The following is a 26,276-nucleotide window of genomic DNA, read 5'->3' as shown; positions in this document are numbered from 1 at the left end:
AGAGATGCTGTATGGACTAGAAACTATCACAATGACCAAAAGACTTGTGGCAGAGCTGGAGGTTGCAGAGATGAAGATGTTGAGGTTCTCTTTGGGAGTGACCAGGATGGATAGGATCAGGAATGAGTCTATCAGAGGAACAACACATGTTAGATGTTTTGGAGAGAAGGTCAGAGAAGCCAGACTGAGATGGTTGGGTCATGTACAGAGGAGGGATAGTGAATATATTGGTAGACGGATGCTGGAATTGGAGGTTTAAAAGGAAGAGCAGAGAAGATTTATGGACGTAGTGAGAGAGGATATGAAGGTAGTTGGTGTGAGAGGGGAGGATATGGAGGATAGGGTTAGATGGAGAAAGTTGATTCGCTGTAGCAGCCCCTGAAGGGAAAAGACGAAAGGAGAAGAAGAATGTTAATAACATTACATTACACTACAGTCATTTGGTAGACGCTTTTGTCCGAGGCAACTTACAAAGGATAACGACTTAATAATGATACAATATTGTGCAGGGGTGTACGTATAGCAATTTTATAGACCAATTATACTATTTATAGTTGTGGCGGAGAGTGTGGGGGGTGTTTTCCAGTGTTTTAACAGAAAATAAATGACAAGGCTGGCGTAGATTGACACTGGACTGTTCTCAGAGGGCAGGAGCTGCTGCACAGAGACTTCCCACTGTTCCGGTCTGATTTGATTACTGAGTACATTTCATCCATCCATCCATCTATCCATCCATCCATAAGATAAGATAAGATAAGATAAGATAAGATAAGATAAGATAAGATAAGATAAGATAAGAACAACTTTATTAATCCTGAAGGAAACTGTTGTGCCAGAGTTACAGAAAATATAACAGTAATGAATAATAAAAAGAAAAAGGCAGAATTAGAAATAAAAATAAACTATAAAGTGTCTCAGTGAAACTATAAAGTGTCCTAGTAAACAAGTGATAAAACTATAAGTGTCTTAGTAACAAGTGAGGTAAGGAGTGCACAATAGTATGATAAAAGGAAAAATTGTAGTGTAGCTGTTATGAAATGAAATATTGCACAGTTCTGAATATTGCACAGTGAAATGAAATATTGCACAGTTTTTTTTTCATCTATCCATCCATCCATCCATCCATCCATCCATCCATCCATCCATCCCTCCTCCGTCCTGTCGCGGTGCTGCGGCCCCTTTAAGAGCGTAGTGGGCGTGTCCTCCCGGCCCGAGTCTCTTCCGGTTCCGCTGTCCGCTCGAACCCGGCCTCTCCTACCAATCAGGGGCTTTGGCCGGCTCCCCGGTGACGTCACCAACCCGGAAGCGCCCCGGGCGGTGATTGGCGGAGCCCGTCCAGAACGGGACGCGGCCGATGCGGGAAGCTGGCGGACCGCGACGCCGCGAAGAGTCGGAGCGGAGCCGGATCACGCAGGGGGAGGGGGGGACCGAATCGGACCGGACCGGAACCGCAACCGTTTCCCGCCTTGCACGCGAGAGGACGGTGCAGAGGGGGGTGGGTGGGTTCTCTTTGCGTGCGTGAGTCCGCGTGCCCGTGACGATGGGACACCCGCCGCTGGAGTTCAGCGCGTGCTACCAGGACAGCCCCGACTTCCGGGACACCCTGAAGTGTTACGAGCAGGAGCTGGAGAGGAGCGGCAAGTTCCTCAAGGAGCTCATCAAGGACGGGAACAGCGTCATCTCCGCCATCAGAGGTCACATCTCGCGGGGTTCCGTGTGGACGTGGGCTCCGGGGTGGGGCGTGGGGGGTCTGAGAGGGTTCGGTGGGAGGGGAGGAGCCGGGGTCTCTGCACCCCCACCAGACCATCTGCAAACACCATCTGCAGCAGATGTAGTGTGTGTGTGTGTGTGTGTGTGTGTGTGTGTGTGTGTGTGAAAGAGAGCGACTGGGTGGTGTCACGTGACGTGGCGAGCTCTTTGTTGACCCTGTCCATGTTATTGTTTTAGGAATTCCGTGTGTGTGTGTGTGTGTGTGTGTGTGTGTGTGTTTCCATTCCAGCCCACATCCCCCTGGAAACACAAGCTGTCATTGTCTTCATGACATAGGGCGGGTTAGCGCGCCGAAGATCCGGCTGGGTTCAGAGTCCCTTGTGGACCCAGTGGGTGCGGTGGAACCAGAACCATCAAAACAAGGTCCGTGTAGTGATGGTCCAGTAACCCCGGATTGCCCCTTGCCTTGCAGATTACTCCATGGCCGTGCAGAAGTTCTCCCAGACGCTCGCCACTTTCCAGTTTGACTTCATCGGCGACTCCCTGACCGACGATGAGTTGAACATTGGTACGTGGAACCGGAACCAGAACCGGGTTCCTCTGCAGGAGAGCGCAATTATTACTGCGGTATCTCAGTTCTCGATATTAGACAAACGCGTCCAGTACTCGCCTTCTCAGAACTGCACATCTCACTACTGCGCTGCTGAGCACAGTGCTACCCAGTACTCTACTATCCAGTACTGTATTACGCAGTGGTACTCTACCATCCAGCACTAAAGTACCCAGTACTCTGCTACCCAGCACTGTATTACTCAGTACTCTATTAGCCAGTACTCTACCACTTAGCACTATACTTCCCAGTACTGTACTACCTAGTAATATAGCACCCAGTGTTGTAGTACCCAGTAGTGTAGTTTACCCAGTAGTGTACTACCAAGTACTGGTCTACCTAGTAGTGTTGTGTAGTCACCAGTAGTATACTACCAGTCGTACCCAGTAGCATGCCCTCGGAGGGTGTTTTCAGCACAGAGCCAGTCTATCTGGTTTGTCAGGTTAATCACCGAAGTCCAACTGTATCGCTGAGAAGGTCTATATTCATTCCATCCGCTCGGACCTGTTGATGGTCGGGCTTCGGAGAAGTTCTGCAGAATCGGACAGCGAGCTATCAGGTCTGATCGTCTCTGCTTCCTGCCTCCCCTGCTCCTCCTCAGCCCAGTCCTTCCAGGAGTTTGCAGGCCTCCTGCAGGAAGTGGAGCATGACCGGATGATGTTGGTGAGAATCAGCTTCCTCCACGCTGACTCTGCATCCTGCTCTAGTGTGTGTGTGTCGGGGGGTGTCTACCAGTTGAATGTTTACTCTGAGTGTGGGTGTGTGTGTGTGTGTGTATTGGTATTGAAGTTCTGTTGAATGTTCTTCATCCAGGTAGAGAATGCTTCAGACCTCCTCATCAAGCCTCTGGAGAAGTTCAGGAAGGAGCAGATCGGAGTCACTAAAGTGAGTGTGTCCCTTCCCTCTTCTTTATGTGTGTGTGTGTGTGTGTGTGTGTGTTTGTGCATGCATGTGCAAGTGTGTGTGTGTGTGTGTGGGGGGGGGTATTCTGCACCCTTGTTCAATAATAATGGAGATGATGTCGGCAACACAAAGAGCAGCCCTGACTTTGGTGCTGGGCTCCACGCTGTCCTCTATCGGGCACTGGTCCAGGATGGTCCAGGGTGGTCCAGGGTGGTCCAGGGTGGTCCAGGAGCTGATGGATCAGGTTCTGGGATCACTTTTATTCCTGAAAATGTGGAATTTATTGGGAAACCGCTCTATCAGACTGATTTGGGGAAAAGTGCTGAAAGAAACCAGAAGTTACCAAGAGGTCTCCCAGAGGGGGAGCGCTGGAAGGTACCGCCCTGTCCCAGGGAAGGAACGTGGTTCCAGGATCAGGAAGAGGAACCGTAGAGAACAAAGAGACAGAAGAAAAAGGGGAAGGTAGTTTTCGTCAGTTCCTCGTCTGAGTTGTGGAAAAAATGGTTCTGTGGCCAGAACTTCATTACCCCTGGGGTGAAGTATGGTGGAGATGTCTTCGGCGGCAGAAAGTACTTCCTCCTCCTCCATGTAATGATGGTGTCCTCCCTGCAGGAGAAGAAGAAGAAGTTTGAGAAAGAGAGCGAGAAGTACTACTCCCAGCTGGACAAACACCTGAACCTCTCCGCTAAGAGGAAGGAGAGTCAGCTACAGGAGGTGGGACAACTTTTCCCGTGGAGTGACGGGGGGGGGTGGCGAGTTTGGGGGTGATGAAGTCGTGTCCCTCTGCAGGCCGATGAGATTGTGGGCCGGGAGCGCATCAACTTCTATGAGGCGTCGGTGGAGTACGTCTACCAGATCCACCAGGTCCAGGACCGCAAGAAGTTCGACGTGGTGGAGCCGGTGAGTACGGCAAGCGATGTCGGGCGATGGCGGTCTGGTGGTTGTGTGATTGCACGTCGCTTCTCGGCAGGTGTTGGCGTTCCTCCACAGCATCCTGACGCTCAACAACCTGACGGTGGAGATGACGCAGGACTTCATGCCCTACAAGAAGGAGCTGCAGCTCAGCCTGCAGAACGTAAGGCCACCGCCAGGGTAGTCCCACTGCATCACGGTGCCTTTAAAATGTGAGACCCGTGTCCACTCGGAAGCTCTGAAAGCCGGTTGCAGGAAACATCTCTGAGAACAACAATTGGAACATGACGCTTTCAGGGACCTGTGGTTTGTGTCGGGTCCCTGAAGGCATTGTGGGCCGGCGCCTCCTCTTCCTGCTGGCAGAGGGCGCTGTGACCTTGGAGGAGCCAAGGTTCCCATCGTCATCTAAACACTCGAGTTCCTCCTGAAGGCCTTTGTCAAATCGATCCAAGGGGGAATTAAAGAAGCACCGGGATGGCGGAACGCCGGGGGGCGAAATGTGGAACGTGGAACGTGGAGCGGAACCTGGATGACCGATGGGGATTTGGAAGCGGAAGCCATTTGATTGTGGTCCAGGAAGGACCTCAATATTTCACAGCGGCTTGGAGAGCTCTGAATTAATCAGACCTGCTGAGGGCTCCTCGCTCGGGTTCCAGGTTCCAGTTCTCCTAGCCGTCCGTCCCCGAGGAACCCCCCCACCCATGACATATTTAGTGTTGATGAAGATGCAGGGGTGATGATGAAAGCTCCTCAAAACTCCGTCTGAATTATGGAATCTGGTTCCCGCAGACGAGGAACCACTACGAGAGCACGCAGGAGGAGATGGAGGATCTGATGAAGAGGATGAAGCACCCGTCACAGATCAGTAAGATGCAGAACCTCCTGCCCATGGAGGGTTACCTGTACTGCCAGGAAAAAAGTGAGTTGCCCACCCCGACCCCATGACCTTTGACCCCTGCACCCCCTCTCATGGTCCATCCTGCCCCCCCCCCCACAGGAGCCCTGGGTGTCTCCTGGGTGAAGTACTACTGCCGGTACCACAAGGAGGGCCGGAAGCTGCTCCTGGTCCCCTGCGAGCAGAAACCAGCTACCAAGCAGGTGCAGAACCCGGGGACACTTGGGATTATTTCAATAAATTTGGGGTGACAGGGAGAAATCTGGGGACATTTGGGATTATTTTGAGAAGTTGGGGATTGTTGTTAGCAGTTTGGGATTATTGCGAGAAATTTGGGATTTTATAGTAAAGTCTTGGATTATTTGAAAAAGCCATGTAATGCAATGAATTTGGGCTGATTTTAATAAAAGCTATTTATAGCAAGAAATCTGGAATTATTAATGGATTATTGTGAAAAATCTGGGTTTTTAAGAGAAATCCGGGATTATTTAGAGAAATACAGGATTACTGTGAGAAAATTGGGAATATGTGTGGAATCTGTTATATAGAAAAATCTGGGATTATTGTGAGAAATGCGGCGATTGTGAGAGTTCTGTGATTACTGTGAGTAGTCGATGTTTGCGAGAGAGTTTCAACAAATAGTGAGAAACATCTCCCTCACCTCCACCCTCCTTCACCCATGTCCTCCTTCACCCTGACCTCCATCCCCACAGGGGGTCACCACCCTCACCCTGAAGTCCTGCATCCGTCGCAAGACAGAGTCCATTGACAAACGCTTCTGTTTCGATGTGGAGATCAGTGAAAGGTGAACACACACGCAACATCACCGCCACCATCACCTCCAGCACATCCTCCATCACTTCCGCCAACACCACAACCATTACATCCACCGAGCTACACCCAAGGAGGGTGGAGCGGCAGGGGAGTTGACCGGTTCCTCTGGGTTCCTCTTGGTTCCTCTTGGTTTCTCTCAGTACCCGGTAGTGTGATGAGCTGCTCACAGACGGGAGAAGCTCCAGACTTTTGTGGATGGAGAACATCAGCAGGCTGTTTGAGTAACAAGGGAGAGAGTTGAACAAGAACATAAGGTGTCAGGAGACGGGTGAAGGAGGACACAGTGTCCTCAACCTGCCTGATATTAGATTTGGAGTCAGTCCAACCAACAAGAACCTAAAAATCAGCAAAAGATGACCTCAGGGTTCAGCCTGGTCGAGATACCAGGGGAAAGCGGGGGTTGGAGCTCCAGGTCCAACATCCCAGGTGTTGGTTCCTGAGAATAAGAACACTTGAACCTTCCTCCTCTGCACCCCCAACGGAGATGAAGTGATTATATCTTGCGTGTAGACGTCATAAACGTTCTCCGTCCCGACAGGTCTGAACCCTGGAGTCCAGTGACTGGAGCCATAGTTGTAGTCCCGGCGTCTGCCTCTGTTGGCAGGCTGAGGAGCTCCAAGTGGAGCTGCCAAAGCGGCAGCAGGTCCACTTAACAATTGATCGCGGAACCTCGGAGCCCCGGTTCTTGGCAGCAGGTCGGGTTCCTCGGGTTCCTCAGGTTCCCACCGCTCCGTCCTGTCTCCCACCCGGGGTTTAATTAACAGCCTTTTGTTGTCCTCCATCCAGCCTCCGAGAGCGGCGGATGGTTGGAGGTGAAGTTCTCAGACGGAATAATTCAAGTGTCTGTTTCCTCTTGATGGCGTGGGTTCCTGTTTCCATAGAAACGCCCCCGTCACGTTCCAGGCCCTGTCGGAGGCCGACAGGAAGCTGTGGATGGAGGCCATGGACGGCAAGGAGCCCGTGAGTCCGCGTCTCCACGGCAACCACGTCGCGATCAATAACCAGATGCTGAGGCTGTTTGATCCGTTAACCCCCCCCCCCCGTCACTCAATCACAACTGACTTTTAATCCAACTTCCTGTGGAGGCGTGGGTCACTTCCTGTTTGGACTCCACATCGTGTGGAATCTGGGAGACATGCGTGTTTGGAGAAATCTGGGATTATTGTGAGAAATCGGGGATTACTTGTGATTACCCATAGAAATTGGGGATTCATTCGAAAATTCTGGGATGATTACAAGAAATTTGAAACGATTTAGAAAAATCTGGGATTACCGAGGTAAATCCGGGGTTACTGTGAGCCGCCTACGTTTGTGTGTCAGAAAGTCGACACTCGTCGTTTTTAAAAAGACCCACAGGAAGTTGGTGTCCGCTCTGCATGATGTCACTTCCTGTTTGGCCTCTGCCGTCGGCTACCCGGCTACGTCGGCTGCCTTCGCTGACGCTGGGATTTCGGAGAGGCTGCCGTAGCCGAGGGGTCACTTATTGATGACTGGCCTTCGGTTTCCCCATCCTCGATGGGAAACATGTTTTTCCATTGGCTTCAACCTTGAAGGCGCCGCCTTCCTCCAGGACCTTGGTCTTCCTGGCGCTCCGCCGCCCTGCACCTGGCGGGGAACGCTCCGTTCCCTGACACCCTGCAGAGAACGTTCAGAGATCCTCCAGCACGTCAAGGTCCTGTCTCCGAGGCGAGGCGTTCGCTGACACGGCCCCGCCGTGGGAAATTTGGCTTCCCGATACCTCGCCGACACTCTGTCTTCGTTCCCTCCTCCAGTTAGGGGGAAGCGCCGTTCGCAGGCGGGAGGGGGCGGAGCTTATTTGCAGAGACTGTCCGGGGGGGGCGGGGCTTAGCCCAGACGTGCCAGCTGTCAATCATCCTCTCCTCCCTGTCTTTTAGATCTATCACTCCCCGATTCACAAGCAGGCCGACAGTAAGCCCCGCCTCCTTCCTCACACACACACACACACACACATACACACACACACTGACGGACTCCCCCCTCCCCACAGTGGAGCTGAATGAGGTGGGCTTCAAGTTCGTGAGGAAGTGCATCAACCTGGTGGAGACCTCAGGTAGGTGTTGGTCCAGCAGGAGGCGACGCTGGTCCTGATCCTACTGACAGGTTTAATGATGGGTTAGATGAAGTTATAGACGAAGGTATCCACAACTTTATAGATTAAATTATTAATGATGTCACAGCTGAAGCTCTAGACTTGTGGATGATATTGTACACAGCATTATAAATGATGTTATAGACTGCCATAGATTATGTTATGAACAGAGTTATAGATGAAATAATAGATGTTATAGAAGTTATAGAAGGTATAGATGACAATGTAAATAATTATCAAGATGAAGTTATAGACAACGTCAAAGCTTGTAATACATAATGCTATAGACAATGTTATAAACTGCATTGTTGATGAAGTTATCAATGATGTTATCCAAGAAGTTGTTGACATTGCAGATGAAATTACAAACAATGTCATGTTAAAGTGTCACAGATGATGTAGACAACTAAATAAATGATGCTATAGATGAAGGAATCGACGGTGTTATAGATGATTATGTTAGAATTGATGTTATAGATCAGGGGTCAGGAACCTTTGGCTCGCGAGCCATATATGGCTCTTATGGTGAAGCCATATGGCTCCCAGACAATTTTGAGTTGAAAAAGAAAAAAATCAGTTTGGAACTGATTTTAAAATACTTGTGATATTTCTTCATAATAATTTTAGGGTTAGATGGAGAAAGTTGATTCGCTGTGGCGACCTTTAAAGGGAAAAGCCGAAAGAAGAAGAAGATTTCCTCATAATACTGTGTCATTTTAAAGTAAACAGAAATTAGTTTTGAAGATAAATTTCACGGGTCAGCCGTCGGTCGGGTCGGGAACCATTGGCTTCCGAGCACGTCCGGGTCATTGTAAAGGTGAAGAAATTAATTTTATCAAACAGCCAACTACTTTATCCGCATCAACCCTCGTAACGGAAAAGATGGCGAAAAAGAAAAAAAAAAAGACGATGATTTCCGTGCATTCCAGTAATATGCTATGATAAAATTGCATGGATGAAACGGTCAAATATAAAGCAGCACTTTGAGCAAATCCATGAGGTCGCACTAAAAGTAAGACATATTTCATTTTTTGTGCGTTAAAAATACTATATGGCTCTTGATGAAACATATCAAGAAACATTTGCATTTTATGGCTCTCCCAGTCAAAAAGGTTCATGACCCCTGTTATAGATGAAGCTATAGACACGGACGACCCTGTAAATGATGATAAAGATGAAGTTATTGACAACACAGATGATATTGGAGTCAATGCAATATATGGAAGTTACAGAGGAGTTAAAGAGAATGCATGGAGGTGTCGTGGAGGTGCGGTGGACCTCCTCATCCCTGGTCTGCTGATGGGCCTCCTACTTTAAGTACCTCTCCTCCCCCCAGGAGTCTCCCAGGAGGGCGTCTACAGGACCGTCGGCAGCAACATCCAAGTCCAGAAGCTCCTGAATGCCTTCTTTGGTAAGAACGCCATCATCAGATGGAATGCAGGGGACGCCTTAGACCTGTTAGCCACCTTCTCCTCCTCCTCCTCTTCACACCTTCTGGACCAGCAGCCTGCAGGAGCCTGCAGAACCCTGGGAAGTTTTGTTAAAAAAGGCTTTTATTACATAATAATTTAATGTCTGAATCATTTGATGATGGAACCCGGCTTTGGATTGATCAGACCGATCGGATTGGATCTGATCCATCGGAAGACCTCCAGGAAAACATTTCCCAAACGTCAGCAGGTCCTGGAAGATGTTCTGGTGCTCTTGAAATTCATTTCTTATCTGATCAATGAATTGATTCATTTGATCAATAACTGCAGCCCCGCTTCCGAGGAGAACCTCCATGGGTTCTCCTTGGAGGTGGACCCCGTCCGGTCTGAGATCTTTCTAGAGGAACCTGATTTAGAACCTGGATAAGTTATTGGATGGTTGTTGATGATGGTCTGGTCCTTCAGCCCAGCTCTGGTTTCTAAAGGTGTTTATCTCCTTCATTGAGCTAGATGTTCTCACAGAGGTTCACGTCCCCATCCACAGGGTGAGAGGTCCATCGCCCATGGAGGAGAAGAACCTCCTCACAACGTCAGGAGATGTTTTCAGGAAACTGGAGAATCTCAAACCCTCCTGCTGGTTCTGCTCCGTTCCCTCAGATCCCTCAAACCCTGGAGACGTGGACCTTCACTGCGGCGACTGGGACGTAAAGACCATCACGAGCGCCCTCAAGTTTTACCTAAGGTGTGTGTGTGTGTGTGTGTGTGTGTGCGTGAGCGTATATATGTGTGTGTGTGTGTGTGTGTGTGTGTGTGTGTCAACATCCTGTTGATGATGTGTGTCCTCCTTCAGGAGTTTGTCTGAACCTCTGATGACCCACAACCTCCATGGAGACCTGATGGCCGCTGCGAGTAAGACCAACCCGTGTGTGTGTGTGTGTGTGTGTGTGTGTGTGTGTGCGTTGGCTTGGCCTCCTGACCAGTTGTACCGATGAGCTCCTTGAGGACCTTGGTCTGCTTCTCCTCCACAATGTCCTCTGCTCAGAGTCAGACAGTCTGGACTTCCGTCTGAGTGCAATCCACCTGTTGACCTACAAGCTGCCAGAGAAGAACCGCGAGATGCTGGAGATGCTGATCAAACACTTGGTCATGTGAGTATCTTCTGTGATGGTCCGCCTGTCCTGGATGGTCCTTGGTTCTCCAGGAGGTGCTGAGCCCGCCAGTGTTCCTCCCGACAGCGTCTGCGGGCGCAGCGAGGAGAACCGGATGACCCCCTCCAACATGGCGGTGATCTTCGGCCCCACCCTGATGAGGGCCAGGGAAGAGACGGTGGCGGCCATGCTGGACATCAAGTTCCAGAACATCGTGGTGGAGATCCTGATCGAGGGGCACGAAAAGGTACGTCTCCTCCGGGAACCGTGAGAACATCTAAGTTTCTCCAGCTCAGTACTTTGTGTACAAATTGTCCTCTTCATCTGGATCTTCATTTCTTCACTTCCTGGTGTCGGAATCATCTCCAGTAAACACCTGGGCCCTGGTGATGCTAAGCTATGCTAGCTATCTGATTATAGCCAAGCATGTTTGTGGTTTAATGTGCCTCTGGAGACGGGAGATACTTCAAATGTCTTTCCCTCTCAGATGTTCTCCTACGTCCCTTGCAGGTCTTCGGTCACAGGCCCGAGGAGAGCTCCGCCCCCCCAGCTCCGCCCCCCCGGGTCGCCCCCAGGACGCGGCAGCCAATCACCATCTCCAAGAGGCCGGCGCGCCTCCATCAGCCTCTGGAGCCGGGAACTCTGCAGCACTCTGAGAGTGAGTTCCGGCAGGAGAACCAGACAGTCCAGAGTATGGAGTCCCTTCATGATTGTTTGGACCTCCATCACCTCTATCACCTCCTTCCTCACCACTTGACTCCACCTCTTAACCCTCGCTAAAGAGGTCCTTTTTCCTTTGTCTGCTAACAAGGTGACAGTCAGGGTCTTCTCCTGCCCCTCCACCTCATTAACACTCTAGTCCAGAGAACTAGAGATTCTGAAGATAGTTCGAGGCGGACCTGTGTTGTAGCCCTTAGAACTCTCCATGAACGTGTGGTGTCATTCTAACAGATGGTCAGAAGGACAGTGCCGGTTCTGGTCCCGACCCCGAGGTGTCTGCGAACCCGGTGCCCCTGCAGAGAACCAGGCCTCTCGTTCCGCGAGAACCTCCTCCCAGACAAGCGCTGCTCCCCAGACCTCCACTCCCCCCGGACAGACCCCCGGAGTCCGACAGCACAAAGATGGACACCTCCATTTCCAATGGCGACCCAGGGGTTTGTGTGACCCGGGTCCCATCCTTCCAGAACCGAAGAGTGGCGTTGAAGGGGGCGCCGGCCAGCAAAGAAGGTTTGTTTGGCGCCACCGCTGTGGCTCCGCCCCTTTTACCAGAACTCAAGTGTCAGGGCGGGTATTAACCCTTTACTGCCCACTCCACGCCACTCCTGCACCCTGGTTCCCCCTCAGACCCGGACGGTGTGACCAGAACCAGGCCTCCAGAGAAACCCCTCTGCAGACCTCCGGTCAGACCCCCGGACCCCCCCTGCAGAGGCCCGCCCCTCACCAAGAACCAGAACCAGAGTCAGAACCAGAACCCGCTTGGTGATGCTGCTGCAGCCACGTCCTAGTAGGCCTAATGGCTTCGTCTCTGCCCTGGGGTTTGGGTTCCCTGTTCCACTGCGCTCTTAGACTTTGCTCGTCTGCTTTCTCCTCAGTGTCGCCTCCAAAACCAAGTTCTTTGAAAACGCCTCCAAACAAATGGGCAGGTGAGTCGCTCTTAGTGAACTTTATGAGCTTTGCCAGCCAGTTAACAGCACAGGAACAGGAAGCTCCGAGTACCAGGCATACAAGTACCGCTTTCTCTGTTCATACGACTTTCCTGTCATCCTCACATTCTAAAGGTTCTTCTTCTAACTGTCCTCTATTCTAGTCCACCTTCCTCCCCGTCCTCTTCTTCAGGGACCAATGTAAAGAAGGAGCTGGTAAGAACACTGTAACATAATAACATTGTAATAGTGCTGTAATAATGTTGTAATAAGCATTAGACTATTCACGGTTTGGTTCCCCTCTAGAACCCGGGCTAATGGACTTCGCTAGCTGGCTGTGGATGGACAGACCCAGGTGGAGAACCTGCTGCCGTGTTGTCGTCAAAGGAACATGACGGTGGGATGCTTCAGGCCTGGAGTCGGACTTTATTCTTCTCTCCTGCAGGCTAATCTTATTAACGTCTTTACTTTGTCTGACATCGTTTGGTGCTGTTTCGTAACTGTCCTAACTAGCTGTGGTTGCTCCCGGTGTAACAGCCCTGAGTCAGTGGAGGTCAGAGGTGGACCCAGAGGTCCAGAGTTACAAGCAGGTTCCCTGCTGGAGGCCACGGTTACCTGTGTGTCGGTTCCATGTTCTACATGTGCTCCTTTCTCACCTCAATAAAGGATACTTGTTCTCACTGAGGCTCTGGAACATTCTCTGTAGTCCAAATTCACTTCTGGTTCTCTGTTGCCGTAACGATGTGGTGGCCTGGGCTGGGTTGTGGACTCCGCACAGACTCCGTCTCACCCATCAGAACCAGACCAGACTCAGGACCCGGGTCTGGAGGAGGTCCACCTGGGTTACATGACCCCAGGTGAGGATCGGAGGACACTTAAACCCCCCTTAGCTCTTCCTTAACTTGACCTTTACTTCTCCTGAGTTCCATAACCTCCCCTTAACCCTTCCCTAACTTCTTCCCCTGACCCTTCCTGTACTCTTTAAACCCTTTCACCTTTCCTCCCGGAGGAGGTTCCTCCCACCACATTCCAGGGTTCCTCCATCACATCCCACTTTCATCTGGCTTTCGCTCTCTCTCACACACACACACACACCAAATTCTGTCTAAGTCATCTGGTTTTCTCATAAAGACCCACACACACCTCTCCTGTCTTAAGTCATCCAGTTTCTCACACACACACGGTGTAGTCTTGCAGTGTTTATTGGGGTTTTGAAAAGCAGATGGAGGTTCAGGTTTGTAGAAAGATCTCAGTGAAAAAGTACAGAAGATTCAGATCAACACACACTCCGGATTCAGTGCTCGGACAGTACCGGCAAGTACAACAACTCCAGATAGATGTACACCAAGGTCCAGAGGAGATCTGTAAGAGGTCCAGAGAGGAGCAACAAGAACATTAATGGGAAACACATGAAGAACCAGATTGAAGAAGACTGTGTGTGTGTGTGTGTGTGAGACATCACTCAGGTCCTGGTCCAATGACACCACAATGACATCAGTGACCTTAGGTGGCCTCCCAGGCTGGTGTTGCTCACCAACTAGCTGACGGGACGTCAAGTTGGACAGAATTTGGACGAGAACGTCGAGATTGGCGAGGAGCCTCATCGGTCGTCGACCAATCATCAGCAGGAGCGTGGAGACCAAGGGATCAGAAGAACAACAGCGAATCACATCACGGTTCCACACCACGAACACTGGCCCCACCCCCAACCCCCCCGCCGTGGAACCGGGTCCACGTAGAACCTCAGACGTCACAGAGAAAAGATTCATGCAGAAGGTCCTTCACAGAGTTCATGCACGACCACAGGAAAAGGAGCTCAGGGTTTGGATTCAGGAGGAACCTCATGCTGGTGGATCTCCAAGGTTTAAAAGTCCAAGACTGGATTTTCTCTTCTGAGAAATCCAAACAAACGTGGACCAGGAAGAAGAACCTTCACATTATCAAGGAAAAGTCAATCAGTGAATCAGATATGAAAGATCTGAGGCTGGAGAAGAGAAGGGTTCCTCAAAGAACCGCAGGTCCAAAGGTTCTACATCCTCAGAACCAGGTCAAAGATGTCCAGGTGGACTTAGAGAGCGTGGACCTGGAGAACCTGGACCATGTAAACAGGGAAAAAATTTTTTTATAAAAGTTTGTTGAATCGAATGAGAAGTAAAACACGTTCTCCTGTTTGAGTTCCTCAGGTTCTTGTTTAGAAGAGATTGTGTGGACCTTCCTGTGAAACGAAGGTCTTGAGGAGCAGGTTCTGCTCGTCTCCTGTGACGAAGACTTGCAGAACCCGCCAAGGCTCAGAGGAACAGGTCTCCAAATGCCGGAGCAGGAGATACTTGGAGCCTGTTTCCAGGTTTACTGGTGGAACAGGATGGGTTTGGCCAAACCTGCCAGGATCTTTGGCACGTGGACGGAGATGATTTCTCCGATCATCTCCGGGAAGCTGACCTTGGTGTGGAAGGTCTGGGCCTGCAGGAACAGGTCGAAGGTGAACTGGTGGAGCTTCTTCACCGTCTGAAAGGCAGGAGACACGCAAACGTTTTCACAGAGGACGCCTGTGGAATCCGGCTCGGGAAGCAAAAGTCGTCAGGCGGGCGGGAACCATCTCACCATCTGCAGGGAGTCCAGGAGGCGGGTGAGCTGGTAGAACCTCTGGGAGCAGCTGCTGGAGATCCGGTGGCTGAGGAGCCGTTTCAGCTCGTCGATGTAGGTCCGACGCAGCTCGTCGAAGAACGTCTGGCTCTTCAGGCCTTCCACCGGGACTGTTGGCAGACACGAGGCGGATTCTGAGCAGGTTCTGAGCAGGCTCCGGTTCTGCTCCTGGAGGACTTACTGATGCTGAAGAGCAGCAGGGCCTTCATGCAGAGGAACTCCTCCTGAGTGATCTGCAGGAGCAGGAACTCCTGGGAGATGTGCCTCATCCGGACGCAATGCTCGTACATGGTGGACACGTGCATGCGCTGCCTGAGGACACAGCGAGGGGGGTGGGGGTCAGAGGTCAGGAGGGCTTCCACAGCCATGCTAACATCTGTTAGCGGTGATGAGGGAACCGGGTTCGGAACCAGCGAGAATTTCCTGCGAAAGGAGAACCGGGAAGGAACGGCCGAGCCTGATGGTTCCCTGGTGGTTCCTCGAGTGTTCTGATGGTTCCTCCGGAGAATTTCGTTGTGAGCCAATTGTTGCTGGAGTGATGGAACGTAGCCCACTGTTTCTATGGCAACCAAAGCCCCAACAGCTCCTTTCCGATCCCAAAATATTTCCAAATTTGCAAAATGAATTTCATTGTAAATTTTCTAAGAAAAGATTTTTCAGGGTTTTCGGGGTCACAGAAGGTCAGCGGAGGGAGGAAAGGGAGACGCAAAGGAAAACGCTAAAATTTCAACTTTGAAAATGAGAATCACGTGACAAATTAAAGTAATTGTAGACAAAAATTAAAGTAAGTTAAACTTAAAAAATAAAATTTAAAAAATGAGTTAAAACATTTTCATGATGTAATGAAATAAAACACTTCAAGAAAATCAGGTAAAATAGAATACTTAATAAATATGAAGTACAATGAAACTATGAAATAACAACACTGAATAGATTAAAAATCAAGTGAAATGCAATAGAGCAACCTAATTCCATAAAAAACTCAGTAAAAATTCAAATACCTTGATTGAAAAAAACTGCAATTAAGGTTAAAAACAGGAAATAGTAAGCTTATAAAAACAAGTGAATGAAAAATACTAAAATAAAATGCTAAAAACTAATAAAAAATACCTAAAAATAGAAAAGTAAATTAAAACTTCAAACATAAGTAATAAAATATTCAAAGAAACTTACAGAATTTTAAAATAAAATTAAAATCAACTGAGAACATAACATTTTAATATTTGAATAGAACAAAGATTAATTATAACAAGAAATTAAGTGAAACAGATTAAAATAGAAGACTCTTTAAAATTCAAAAATAAAACAAACAATAGTGAAAAAGTGAAATACTTAGAAAACAAAAATGTAGATACATATTAAAAAGATCCCGGACAATTTTTAAACTAATTACCAGTGAAATCTTCGAAGATATTTCCCGAAAACAACCATAAATTTAGTAAGAAACCAATTACCAATGACCATAAAAGCAGTAAAAAAAAAAGAGAAATCCAAAAATGACAAGACAGTAAATTCCCTTTTTAAAATCAGACATAAAAATAACGCGAGAAAAATAGTAAATAAACTCCCCTGAATCGAACAGGTGAAATCGCGGTTGCCGTGGCAACGCTCTACTCGTTTCAGTGCAGCGAGAACAAGGAGGCCTGGAGGTTGTTGTTTCTGAACCCTCCTCATCTGGAGGACGGCAGATGATTGGCCGAGGAGGCCCCTTTACTCTTGCCGTTCACCGTTCCTTCTAATAGCGGTCTCATTTACAGGAGGACACCGCTCCGTGTGTGTGTGTGTGTGTGTGTGTGTGTGATCCCTTGTCAGCGTCTGCGCGGCTGCTTTGCATAATCACGGCGGTGCTGCTGCGTTCGAGGACGGTGAGGAGTGTCAGACAAAGCGGCCTCTAATGGACTCCCTGCTCCAGCAGCTGACAGGCGGACTGAGATTCATGGAAATACCCACCGCAGCACTTGGTCTGCGGGAAACTACTTCCTGTCTGGACCTTCTCCGCAGATGTTTGCTTATGCTGAACACAAATGGGTTCAAGGATCATCTGTGGACTCCCTGGACGATCCTTCCTCTGTACATGACCCAACTGTCTATGTCCAAAACATCTTACATGTGCTGTTCCTCTAACTGACTCATTGCTGATCCTATCCATCCTCATCACTCCCAAAGAGAACCTCAACATCATCTTTGTTGACCCCAAGTACCTAAAATCCTCCAACTTCTTGATCTCCACTCCCTGTAGCCTCACCGTTCCACTCGAGTTCCTCCCATTCACACACATTAAGTCTGTCTTGCCGCGATGAACCTTCATTCCTCTCCTTTCCGGAACATACCTCCACCTCTCTAGATGTTCCTCCACCCGTTCTCTGCTCTCACTCCAGATCACAATGTCATCTGCAAATATCATGGTCGATGGAGATTCCTGTCTAACCTCATCTGTCAGCTTGTCCATCACCACCGCAAACAAGAAAGCCGACTCAGAGCTGGTGGAGTCCCACCTCCACCTTGAACTTCTGTTACACTGACAGCATACCGCACCACTGTCTCACAGCTAGCATACATGTCCTGCACCAGTCAAACGTACTTCTCTGCCACTCCAGACTTCCTCACACAGTACCAATTACTACTACAATTATTATAAGCATTTGTAGTAGTAGTCGTTATTGTTAGTATTATTTCTGCAGGTAGTAGTAGCAGTATATTAGTACTACTATGAGTACTATTTTAGTATGGCTGTGTTCTTCTTATCTCTGCGGTTCCTCCTCAGGTTCCTCATCAGGTTCCTCCTCCTGTTCTTACCCTGGACGTTCCTCAACTCAGCTCCCAGGACGGAGGTGGGATTCTAAGGACATCCGGGGGTTCTACATAGCAGAATGTCAGAGCCATGGAGGGTCTCCACGTGTTCCAGGTTGCCCTCTGGCTGGGGAGAACATCCCCGGCCAACAGAAGGGTCCACTTACTCATTGAAGACCAGGTCGGGGGCGAAGTAGAGCATCCTGCCGTTTACGTTCTTGTAGGAACGCCATCCCAGGGCAAACACCATCACACTCATCCAGGACTGTTGGATGATGGTCATCTGGTCATCCATGTGGAGGTTCCTGAAACCTGGAGAAGAGCGGGGGAGGGTGAATGGACCCTGAGGTTTCCATGGTGACGCAAACAAACAACAGTTCTAAGCGGTTCTTGGGTTCCTCAATGGAAATATGACCTCCGGGGTTCCTCAGGGTTCCATTCTAGGACCACAGATCTTAACCTCTGGTGTCCTGATGAGCCTCAGAACCAGATTCTAGAAGGTTTTACTGGACCAGCAGAGGGTGTTTGGCTGAACAACCCGTCCATGGAACGGAACCAAAGAACACGAGAACATTCCCATACTTTACCAGCAGAGTGAAGGTAAACACCTTCCTCACGTTGAACTAGACAAGGCCACCACCATCATCAGAACCAGGACCCTTCCAGCTCAGAGCATCCTGAGACACTCGTGGAGAACCCACCTGGAAGGCCTTTGGCCCACTTGACCACCTTGACGAGCTGCCGCTCCCCGAGCTCATTGAGGCTGCTGAGCAGGCCGGCAGCTGAGTCCGGCTGGCCGTGGTCATGTCCGGCATTCACCACCTCCGGCTCGATGGCCTCCAGGACGTTCAGGAAGAACATCTGCGAGTTGAAGGTCAAGCCGGACTTCGGGGAGATGTTCTGCACCGCCTCCACCGGGCTCTGGGCCAGGCAGTCCTCCCCAGGGTTCTTGGGCTGTCCTATCTTCTTCAGCTTCCGAGCTGTGGACAGGAGAGAAGATACAAGAGGCTGATCTGCTGGGGTTCCAAGAACCTCAAAAGAACAAGCCTGCTGCTGAGTGGCCGAGACCGTGGAGCCACCCTGACGGTGGACCTTCCACCTCAGATGTTCCGGTTGTTCTCATGTTCCACCTGCTGGATGTTCTAGAACGATAACTTCACCAAGAACCCAAACCCAGCATCAGGAAGCGGTTGAGGTTCCAAGAGGTCCCAGGTTCTACATCTTTGTGGATGTTCTCGCTCTGGCTAATGTTCCACCAGCTTCAGGGTTGTTGGATCGTTCCAATCCGAAGAGAACCTTCTAAAGCTCAACAGAAAAGGAGACAAAGAACCCAGTGTCCTCCATCTCCATGACTTCCTCCTCCTCAGCCTCCTCCTCCTCCGCTTCATCTCCTGATCCAACAGCAAACATCTGGTATTAAGGTCTGATCTTTAAAGTTCACACACACATTCCTGGTAGCAGAACCTGAGGAGGAGGAGGCTGATCTTTGCAGAGTAAACATTTTGGGTTAAACCAACCTGAGGATCTTCATCCTCCAGCTGAGGAGGAGGTGGTGGTGGTGGTGGGGGGTCCACCTCGGTTCTAGGGGGTTCTATCAGAGTAACGCTCTGGACTTTGAACTGAGGAACAGCAGCTGGAAACTCCCCCTAAGAACCCTGCTTCCAACACACACTGCTCACACACACACACACACACACACACACACAGCTTTCACACTTCACACACTGTCCACACACACTCTTCCCCCCCTCCTGGGTTGGTGGACCGCTGAGAAGAAGCGGCCTCAGGTGTGAGCAACATCTGAGCTCCTGTATGAAAGGTGACCACTTTCACTCTGTTCCCTGGGAGGGTTCCACCGTGAGAACCCAGGAGAACCAGGAGAACCCCTGCCTCTTCTACCAGCCAGTCTTAGAAGACGCAGTGAGAGGAATGAGCTGGAGGTGATGAGGAGGAGCGGGGGGGTGGAGAAGGTGTACCTGCCAGGTAATTTGGGTAAATGTGCGGTGAGCTGCCGGCCTGATTCCCGCCTCCTCTGATGAGAAGATAAGTGGAGGCTCTTTGAGAAGACGAGTCCCTTTTAGCCACAATCACAGCATTAGATCGCATTTCCTGGCGCCAGGCGCCACGGCGACCGCCGCACACATTACCGTCATGGCTGCCGCTTTAATTCAGCCGCCGCCTGTCGCCTTTGTGTCGCCGGCTCCATTTTCACCTCCACAGAAGGAGAAAATGGAGGGGGTGAAGAATTAGACCACCACTGGTGGCAGAGAGGAAGAGGAGGAGGAAGAGGAGGAGAGGAGCGTCTCCAGCTGACAGGAAGGAGATAAACGGCGCCACAAGATGCCTGATGGATCCTGCAGATGGAGGAGGAACAACTCAGGGACCTCCACCCTCCTCAACACCTACTGACAACCAGGACCAACCTCAGGTGACTGACCTGACCAGACCCACCTGACAGGGTCAACAAGATAGGGCAAGGTAGGAGGGGACTAACCAGATGAATCTAGTCAAACAAGAATAACCAGAGGGGATTAACCAGATGAATCTAGTTGAACAATAACCAGAGGGGACTAACCAGATGAATCTAGTCAAACAAGAATAACCAGAGGGGACTTACCAGATGGGACTAATCAGATAAGGCTAACCAGAGAGGTCTTATCTGACAAGACTAACAAGAAGGGACTAACCAGAAAGGGGGTCACCAGAGAAGATTAACCAGACAGGACTAACCAGAGGGGAGCAACCAGATAGGACTAACTAGAACGCAATAACAAGACAGCAAGGGGACTAACAGGAGGCTCAGGACTAACTAGGCCTACTGGAGTTAAAGGGACAGACGGGGGTCAACAAGGTAGATCAGGGGTCATGAAGCACTCCTGGTTGAGGGGGCATCCTGGTTAAGGAGCTGTGCTAGTTAATAGGTCGTCCTAGTTAAGGCGTCGTCCTGGTTAGCGCTGTCTTACCTCCGAGAGTCATGCCGACCTGGAAGCACTTCCTGAGGCGGCAGGAAGGGCAGTTCTTCCTGCGCAGCTTGTCAATGGTGCAGTCGTTCTTGCTGGCACAGAGGTACTTTTGTCTGCCTGCAGGGGGCGACAGACAGTCAGTGCGCGACCTCCGCACTCCACGCAGAACCAGGACCAGAACCCTAAAGGGTCCGGGATCAAAACCTGGGACTGGGTCCAGGAAGAGACACCCAGACTGAGCTGAGGAGCAGAACCCCTGGGTTGGTCCGACATGGAGCCCTGGACCAGATCCATCACAGAACTGTGAAGGTTCTGCTTCTGGTTCTAAGCCCTCCCCACACCGGCCTCACATGAAGAAGGACCACATAGACTATGTCAATTTAAATATATTTTCCATCTATATTCATTTTATACCCTATATATTATACAACTATACTATGCATTGTACATATAGATTGTATGTTATACATATTAGATATAACGAGTATATATACACACACACATATACATACAAACACACATATATATATACACCACACAAGCACACACATCTATCTAATATATATATATATAAAGAGAGAGACACATATACATCTACATATCTACACAGACATATACACACACACACACACACACACACACATCTATCTATCTATATATATATATACACACACACACACGTATATACATACATATATATACACACACATATATACATATATATACTCATATATATACATACATACATATACACACACACACACACACACACACACACATATATATATATATATATATATACACATATATGTACACACACACACACACAAACATATATATATATATATATATTACATTAGTCATTCGGCAGAAGCTTTTATCCAAAGCGACTTAAAAGTATATATATATATATATATATATATATACCCACACACAGTAAATTCTACAGTCAGCGTAGAACCGTCACCCTGGTGTAGTTTAAAGTGTTCCCTGGTTGTTGCTCAGGTGAGGTCCCAGACATCAGACCCCCTCCCACAGAACAGGTTCTGATGGACCAGGATTGAACAGACCCAGGACCAGGACCGGGTCGGTTCCGTACCTTCCGCAGCTCTCTTGAAGAACACCTTGCAGCTCCCGCAGGTCAGAGCTCCGTAGTGGCAGCCGGACGCCTCGTCCGAGCAGATCAGGCAGGACCGCTGGGGGGGGAAGAAGAACTCCATGGGGAACATGTGATCCCTGGTGGCCTCCAACCTGGGGGGGAGCAGGAAGTGATCAAACAGCTGCGTGGGGGGTCTGCAGCCTTGGAGAAGGTCCAGACTAAACGCCGGCTGAGGACCAGCAGCTCTGATAAGGTCTGAAGTTGCAGTTACGAGGACTCAGACTAAATAAAGAAGCCAACCGGCTCCTCCGGCCTCCTCCAGCCTAGATCTGCTCCCTGTCCCCTGGACACTTCACCACTTTCAACGCTTCTACTGTGAAAAGCTGAGAAAAATCACAAAACTGTATTTAATATTTGATTATTTTATATTATTTCATGGAAATATTTAGATTAGATTTGGGTTAATTTTATTTTTTTTGGGGCTTCGCTTCATTTATTTTTTTCATTTTATTTAGTGTCTTCCACTAAAATCGAGGCCACGGGACGGAAATGTCTTGATTCAGGACTGGGTATTTAATCGGTCATGCAGAACCCCAACCTCCAATCAATAACTCTCCGATCAATAGGTCGCCCCTCACAGACACCGATCAGACGTTTACGGGGAAAGGGTCATTTTGACCTCTGACCTTCTGGAATGACTCAGGTGGTTTCAGCTCCAAAAGATGTTTGAAGACTTCTACAAACATCTAGCTTTTTCATCCTGTGACATCTCCATCAGATCGATACGAGGATGAAAGATTATTGGAGATCAATGCTTCTGTCCGCCTGACCGGACAGAACTTCCCTGTTACTGAGGAGGCCAGGAGAAGGTGGAGAGCATGAAGGAAGCTACCCGTTCACATCACCTGGTACAAACCCCAGCAGGTCAACCATTGCTGGTTTGTTCCAGGTCCATCCATCCCAGACCCAGCTGTCAGACAGGGTTGTCACACACACACACACACACACACACACACACACACACACACACACACACACACACACACACACACACACTTTGGATTGAAAACTCAATCCAAGACAGACCCTTTGACAACCCAAACGGAGAACATATATATACACAAACACACACACCTGTTATATATGCACATTTCCACACACACACACACGTATATAGATACTTATACACAAATATATACATATTTACATATATATTAATATCTATACACATATACACACACACACACACATTTTGGATTGAAAACTTTGAGAAGCTTTGAAAACCCAAACGGAGAATATATATATACACACACGCACATACATATATGCACACACACACACACACACACACATACATACATACATGCACACGAATATTTACACATATACACACACACATATATACATATTCATATATACATACACACAAACACACGCGCGCATGCGCTCACACGCACACACACACACGTATATTCAATATACACATATACCACATATACACACACGTATATATACACACATATACACACACACACACAAACACACAGACATACACACACACATGCATGCACACATGTATATTTACAAATATACACACACATATATACATATTAATATATATATATATATATACACACATGCACACACACCAATTTATATTGTAAATTTGTTCTTATGTGTGCATGTGTATATGTGTGCATGGGTGTATGTATATTCACACACATACACACAAATTCATACATACGAGTTTGTGTATACACACACACACACACACACGCAAAAACCAATTTACATATACACACGCACACACAAATATTTGTGTTTGTATATCATACACAAATATCCCGCGCGTCTATGCGCGCACACACACTTTGGTCGGGTCGGAGGTCAAGATGTGCACAAGAAGCCATGACCTCGCTCACACGCACGCTCACACGCACACAGAGGGGTCCTGACCTGGGCTCTCCGTGGCTTCCGTCCATCCAGACCCCGACCTCCGTCTTGACGCGGGCGGGGTCGGATCCGTGCGCGCCGCCCGCCGGGAGCCACGGCTCCGGGCGCGCCCCCTGGAACGGGCTGCCGACGAAGGTCGCGGGCGCGCCGTGCGCGTCCCCGCAAGGCGAGGGGCCCCACGGCTGCGCGTGCACGGCGTAGGCGGGCGTCCCGTCCTCGGACTTTACGCTGACCCCGAACGCGCCGTGCGCCGCGGCGCGCGTCACATACGTGTCCGGCGGAAGGTCGGACGCGCACGGCGGCGACTCTGACCCGCGGAACACGCGGAGCAGCTGCTCGCGCCCGCGCGCACGCGCCTCGGGCTCCACGCGCCGGCGCGTGCGCCCCGCGGCCGCGTAATCGCCGGCCGCGGGCTCCGGCTCGCACCCATCTGGCGCGAGTCCCAGCGACACGGACACGGCGCGGCACAGCTCACGCGCCGCGTCCGAAATGGACGCCTCCGCGTGCACGTCCGCGTACGCGACGGCGCACCGGAGTGCCGTCGAGCCTCCGGGCTGCTCGGACGCGCACCAGCGACCGTCCTCCGGTTCCGGCGGCGCGTCCGCGGCTCCGCGGCTGCTCTGGATCCTGTCCATGCCGGAGGTGGACGAGACGTGCGTGGAGGCGGACGTGCGCGCCGGACCGGACGCAACTTCTCCCGGTTCCTCCGGAGGCGTCAGGAGGCACTGGTCCCGCCGGAGAGACGGGGGGGGGGACCGGAAGAGGACCGGAAGAATACGCGTGAGCAGCTCGGTGGGCACCTGGAGCTCGCGGGCATGCGCGGGAGAGACGGTCGCGCGCGCTCATCATTAAGAGGTGTGCCACGTGGATCGTGCGTTTGTGCGTGCGTGCGTGCCCCCACACGCATGGGGGCACGCGCGCACCTTCCACTGCAAACCTGCTGTCAATCAGCGCGGGAGTCACGTGACTCGTCGCTATGAAAACAAACACGCAGAAGTTTCTGGGTACACACACACACACACACACACATCCTGGAGTACCAGTAATCACAAAGAGCCCACAGAGTTTCCACAGAAGACAAACCTCCTGCAGAACCCACTAGATATTTCCACAGAACCCAAAAAACATCCTGGAATCATCACCAAGAACCCACAGAACTGGAAGCTTCCACAGAAACTCTCCTCAAACATCTCACCTCCATGTCAGAGAAGAACCAGAAGTGACAACCAAGCAGATGTAGCTGGTACTTAGGTAGCGTGTGGAGGTCCAGGTCCCTGGAGAAGGTGTCCACAGGTGGAAGAGTAGAAGGAAACAAACTTTACTTCCCGGAGCAGGAGGAGAACCAGGTCCACGTGACGGTCAGATCTTCAGATCTGCCGCGGCGTTTTCCGTCCACCTTTGAAACCTCAGCTCTGATTGGCTTCAGCTGTGCTGACTGGAGACTCAGAACACCTGCAGGCCAGAGGACCTCAGAGGAGGGAAGGTGGTGGACCTGAACCTCCAGAGCCCTCAGGACCTCATAGAGACCTCCAACCCAGTGCACGTCCGGACTATGCAGGGTCTCCGTGAACCTCCCGTTTGGACTGAAGAGGAACGTGGAGAACCCTGAGGAACCCCACGCAGATACGGGGAGGACAGGAAGGAACCCTGTGGGACCCTGACCGGGGACCTTCTGGCTGAGAGGCCCAGCTGAACCTCGACCTCCATCCGGATGGAGGAGGAGAAGATAAGGGTGGAGGAACACCCAAGGGTGGAGGTCGGGGGTCCGAGGGGGAACTCGAGGAACCTCCCGGAGCTCCGCGGATCTTCAGATCCAGAACGGTCCAGGATGGGACATTTATTTTAGGCGGTGCAGGTTTGGTTCCTCCTCCACGGAGAACCTGGAGATCCACCGGGTCTGAGGGGTTAACAGGAACCCACCTGGGTTGGCTGCTGATGCAATGGATGTCCAGCTCCTGCAAAGCTTCTCCTGTTTAGAACATCACACCAGAACGTCTCCATCGGAGACGACCAGCCCTGACTTTTGACCTGGTCTGACCCAAAACAGCTACTAACTAATTAATTAACAGTTGAATAATAATAATAAAAGAAAAATTAGTGTTGTTTTGTGTCATTATTGAAAAGAATGAATGTCCTCAATGCGATTACATAGTAATAGAGTATCGACTGGTTATTACATAGTAATAAAGGAGTATGAAGTCCTTATTACATAGTAATAAACATTAATAAAGTAATGGTAATAAAGTAATAAAAAGTAATAAACTATTGTGCTTATTACATAGGACAATGGTAGTAGTCTTATTGCATAGTAATAAAAGAATGGTAGTCGTCTTATTACATAGTAATAAAAGAATGGTAGTCGTCTTATGACATAGTAATAGGAGTATGACATCATGGGTGTTATTACATAGCCATAGAGGAGTATGGCAGTATTTGTTATTACATGGTAATAGAGGGGCATGGAAGTATTAGGTGTTATTACATAGTAATAGAGGAGTAATAACTTGCGCCGTAGTCCCGGGTGTCAAACGACGCCGTCATATTTACAGAAAAGCAGCGCGAGAGAAGAAACAGCTCTGTTACCATGGGAACCCCATCCCCGTTCATCACGTTCAGTCCTTTAGGATGGGTTT

The 26,276-nt window shown here is 49.9% G+C and overlaps 2 protein-coding genes across 2 annotated transcripts; one reads left to right on the top strand and one right to left on the bottom strand.

Annotated features, from left to right (window-relative positions):
• Nucleotides 1-1,322: 1,322 nt before the first annotated feature.
• On the top strand, nt 1,323-12,876 carry ophn1 (oligophrenin 1). Its single transcript, XM_086160741.1, has 24 exons — nt 1,323-1,694; nt 2,183-2,278; nt 2,922-2,983; nt 3,134-3,205; nt 3,836-3,937; nt 4,013-4,123; nt 4,194-4,298; nt 4,925-5,054; nt 5,133-5,233; nt 5,744-5,835; nt 6,746-6,824; nt 7,760-7,793; nt 7,873-7,935; nt 9,311-9,385; nt 10,062-10,146; nt 10,255-10,313; nt 10,447-10,552; nt 10,640-10,799; nt 11,063-11,210; nt 11,504-11,779; nt 11,897-12,056; nt 12,145-12,195; nt 12,360-12,411; nt 12,502-12,876. Exons 1-24 carry the CDS (start codon nt 1,541-1,543, stop codon nt 12,511-12,513), a joined length of 2,385 nt encoding a protein of 794 aa, XP_086016867.1. The 5' UTR covers nt 1,323-1,540; the 3' UTR covers nt 12,514-12,876.
• A 530-nt stretch (nt 12,877-13,406) lies between these two features.
• Nucleotides 13,407-24,476, bottom strand: LOC147226554 (progesterone receptor-like). The gene is made up of 8 exons (XM_086160537.1): nt 23,647-24,476; nt 21,691-21,842; nt 20,592-20,708; nt 18,330-18,608; nt 17,796-17,940; nt 15,020-15,150; nt 14,797-14,948; nt 13,407-14,700 (listed from the first exon to the last, which is right to left on the bottom strand). Exons 1-8 carry the CDS (start codon nt 24,276-24,278, stop codon nt 14,542-14,544), a joined length of 1,767 nt encoding a protein of 588 aa, XP_086016663.1. The 5' UTR covers nt 24,279-24,476; the 3' UTR covers nt 13,407-14,541.
• Between the last annotated feature and the right edge of the window lie 1,800 nt (nt 24,477-26,276).

The sequence above is a fragment of the Fistularia commersonii genome, chromosome 15, assembly GCF_037954325.1.
Source record: "Fistularia commersonii isolate RoL2024-O1a breed Wild chromosome 15, RoL_Fcom_v1.0, whole genome shotgun sequence".
NCBI lineage: Eukaryota > Metazoa > Chordata > Actinopteri > Syngnathiformes > Fistulariidae > Fistularia > Fistularia commersonii.
Note: the sequence above shows the minus strand (reverse complement) of the source record. Positions and strands in the feature narration are given on the sequence as shown.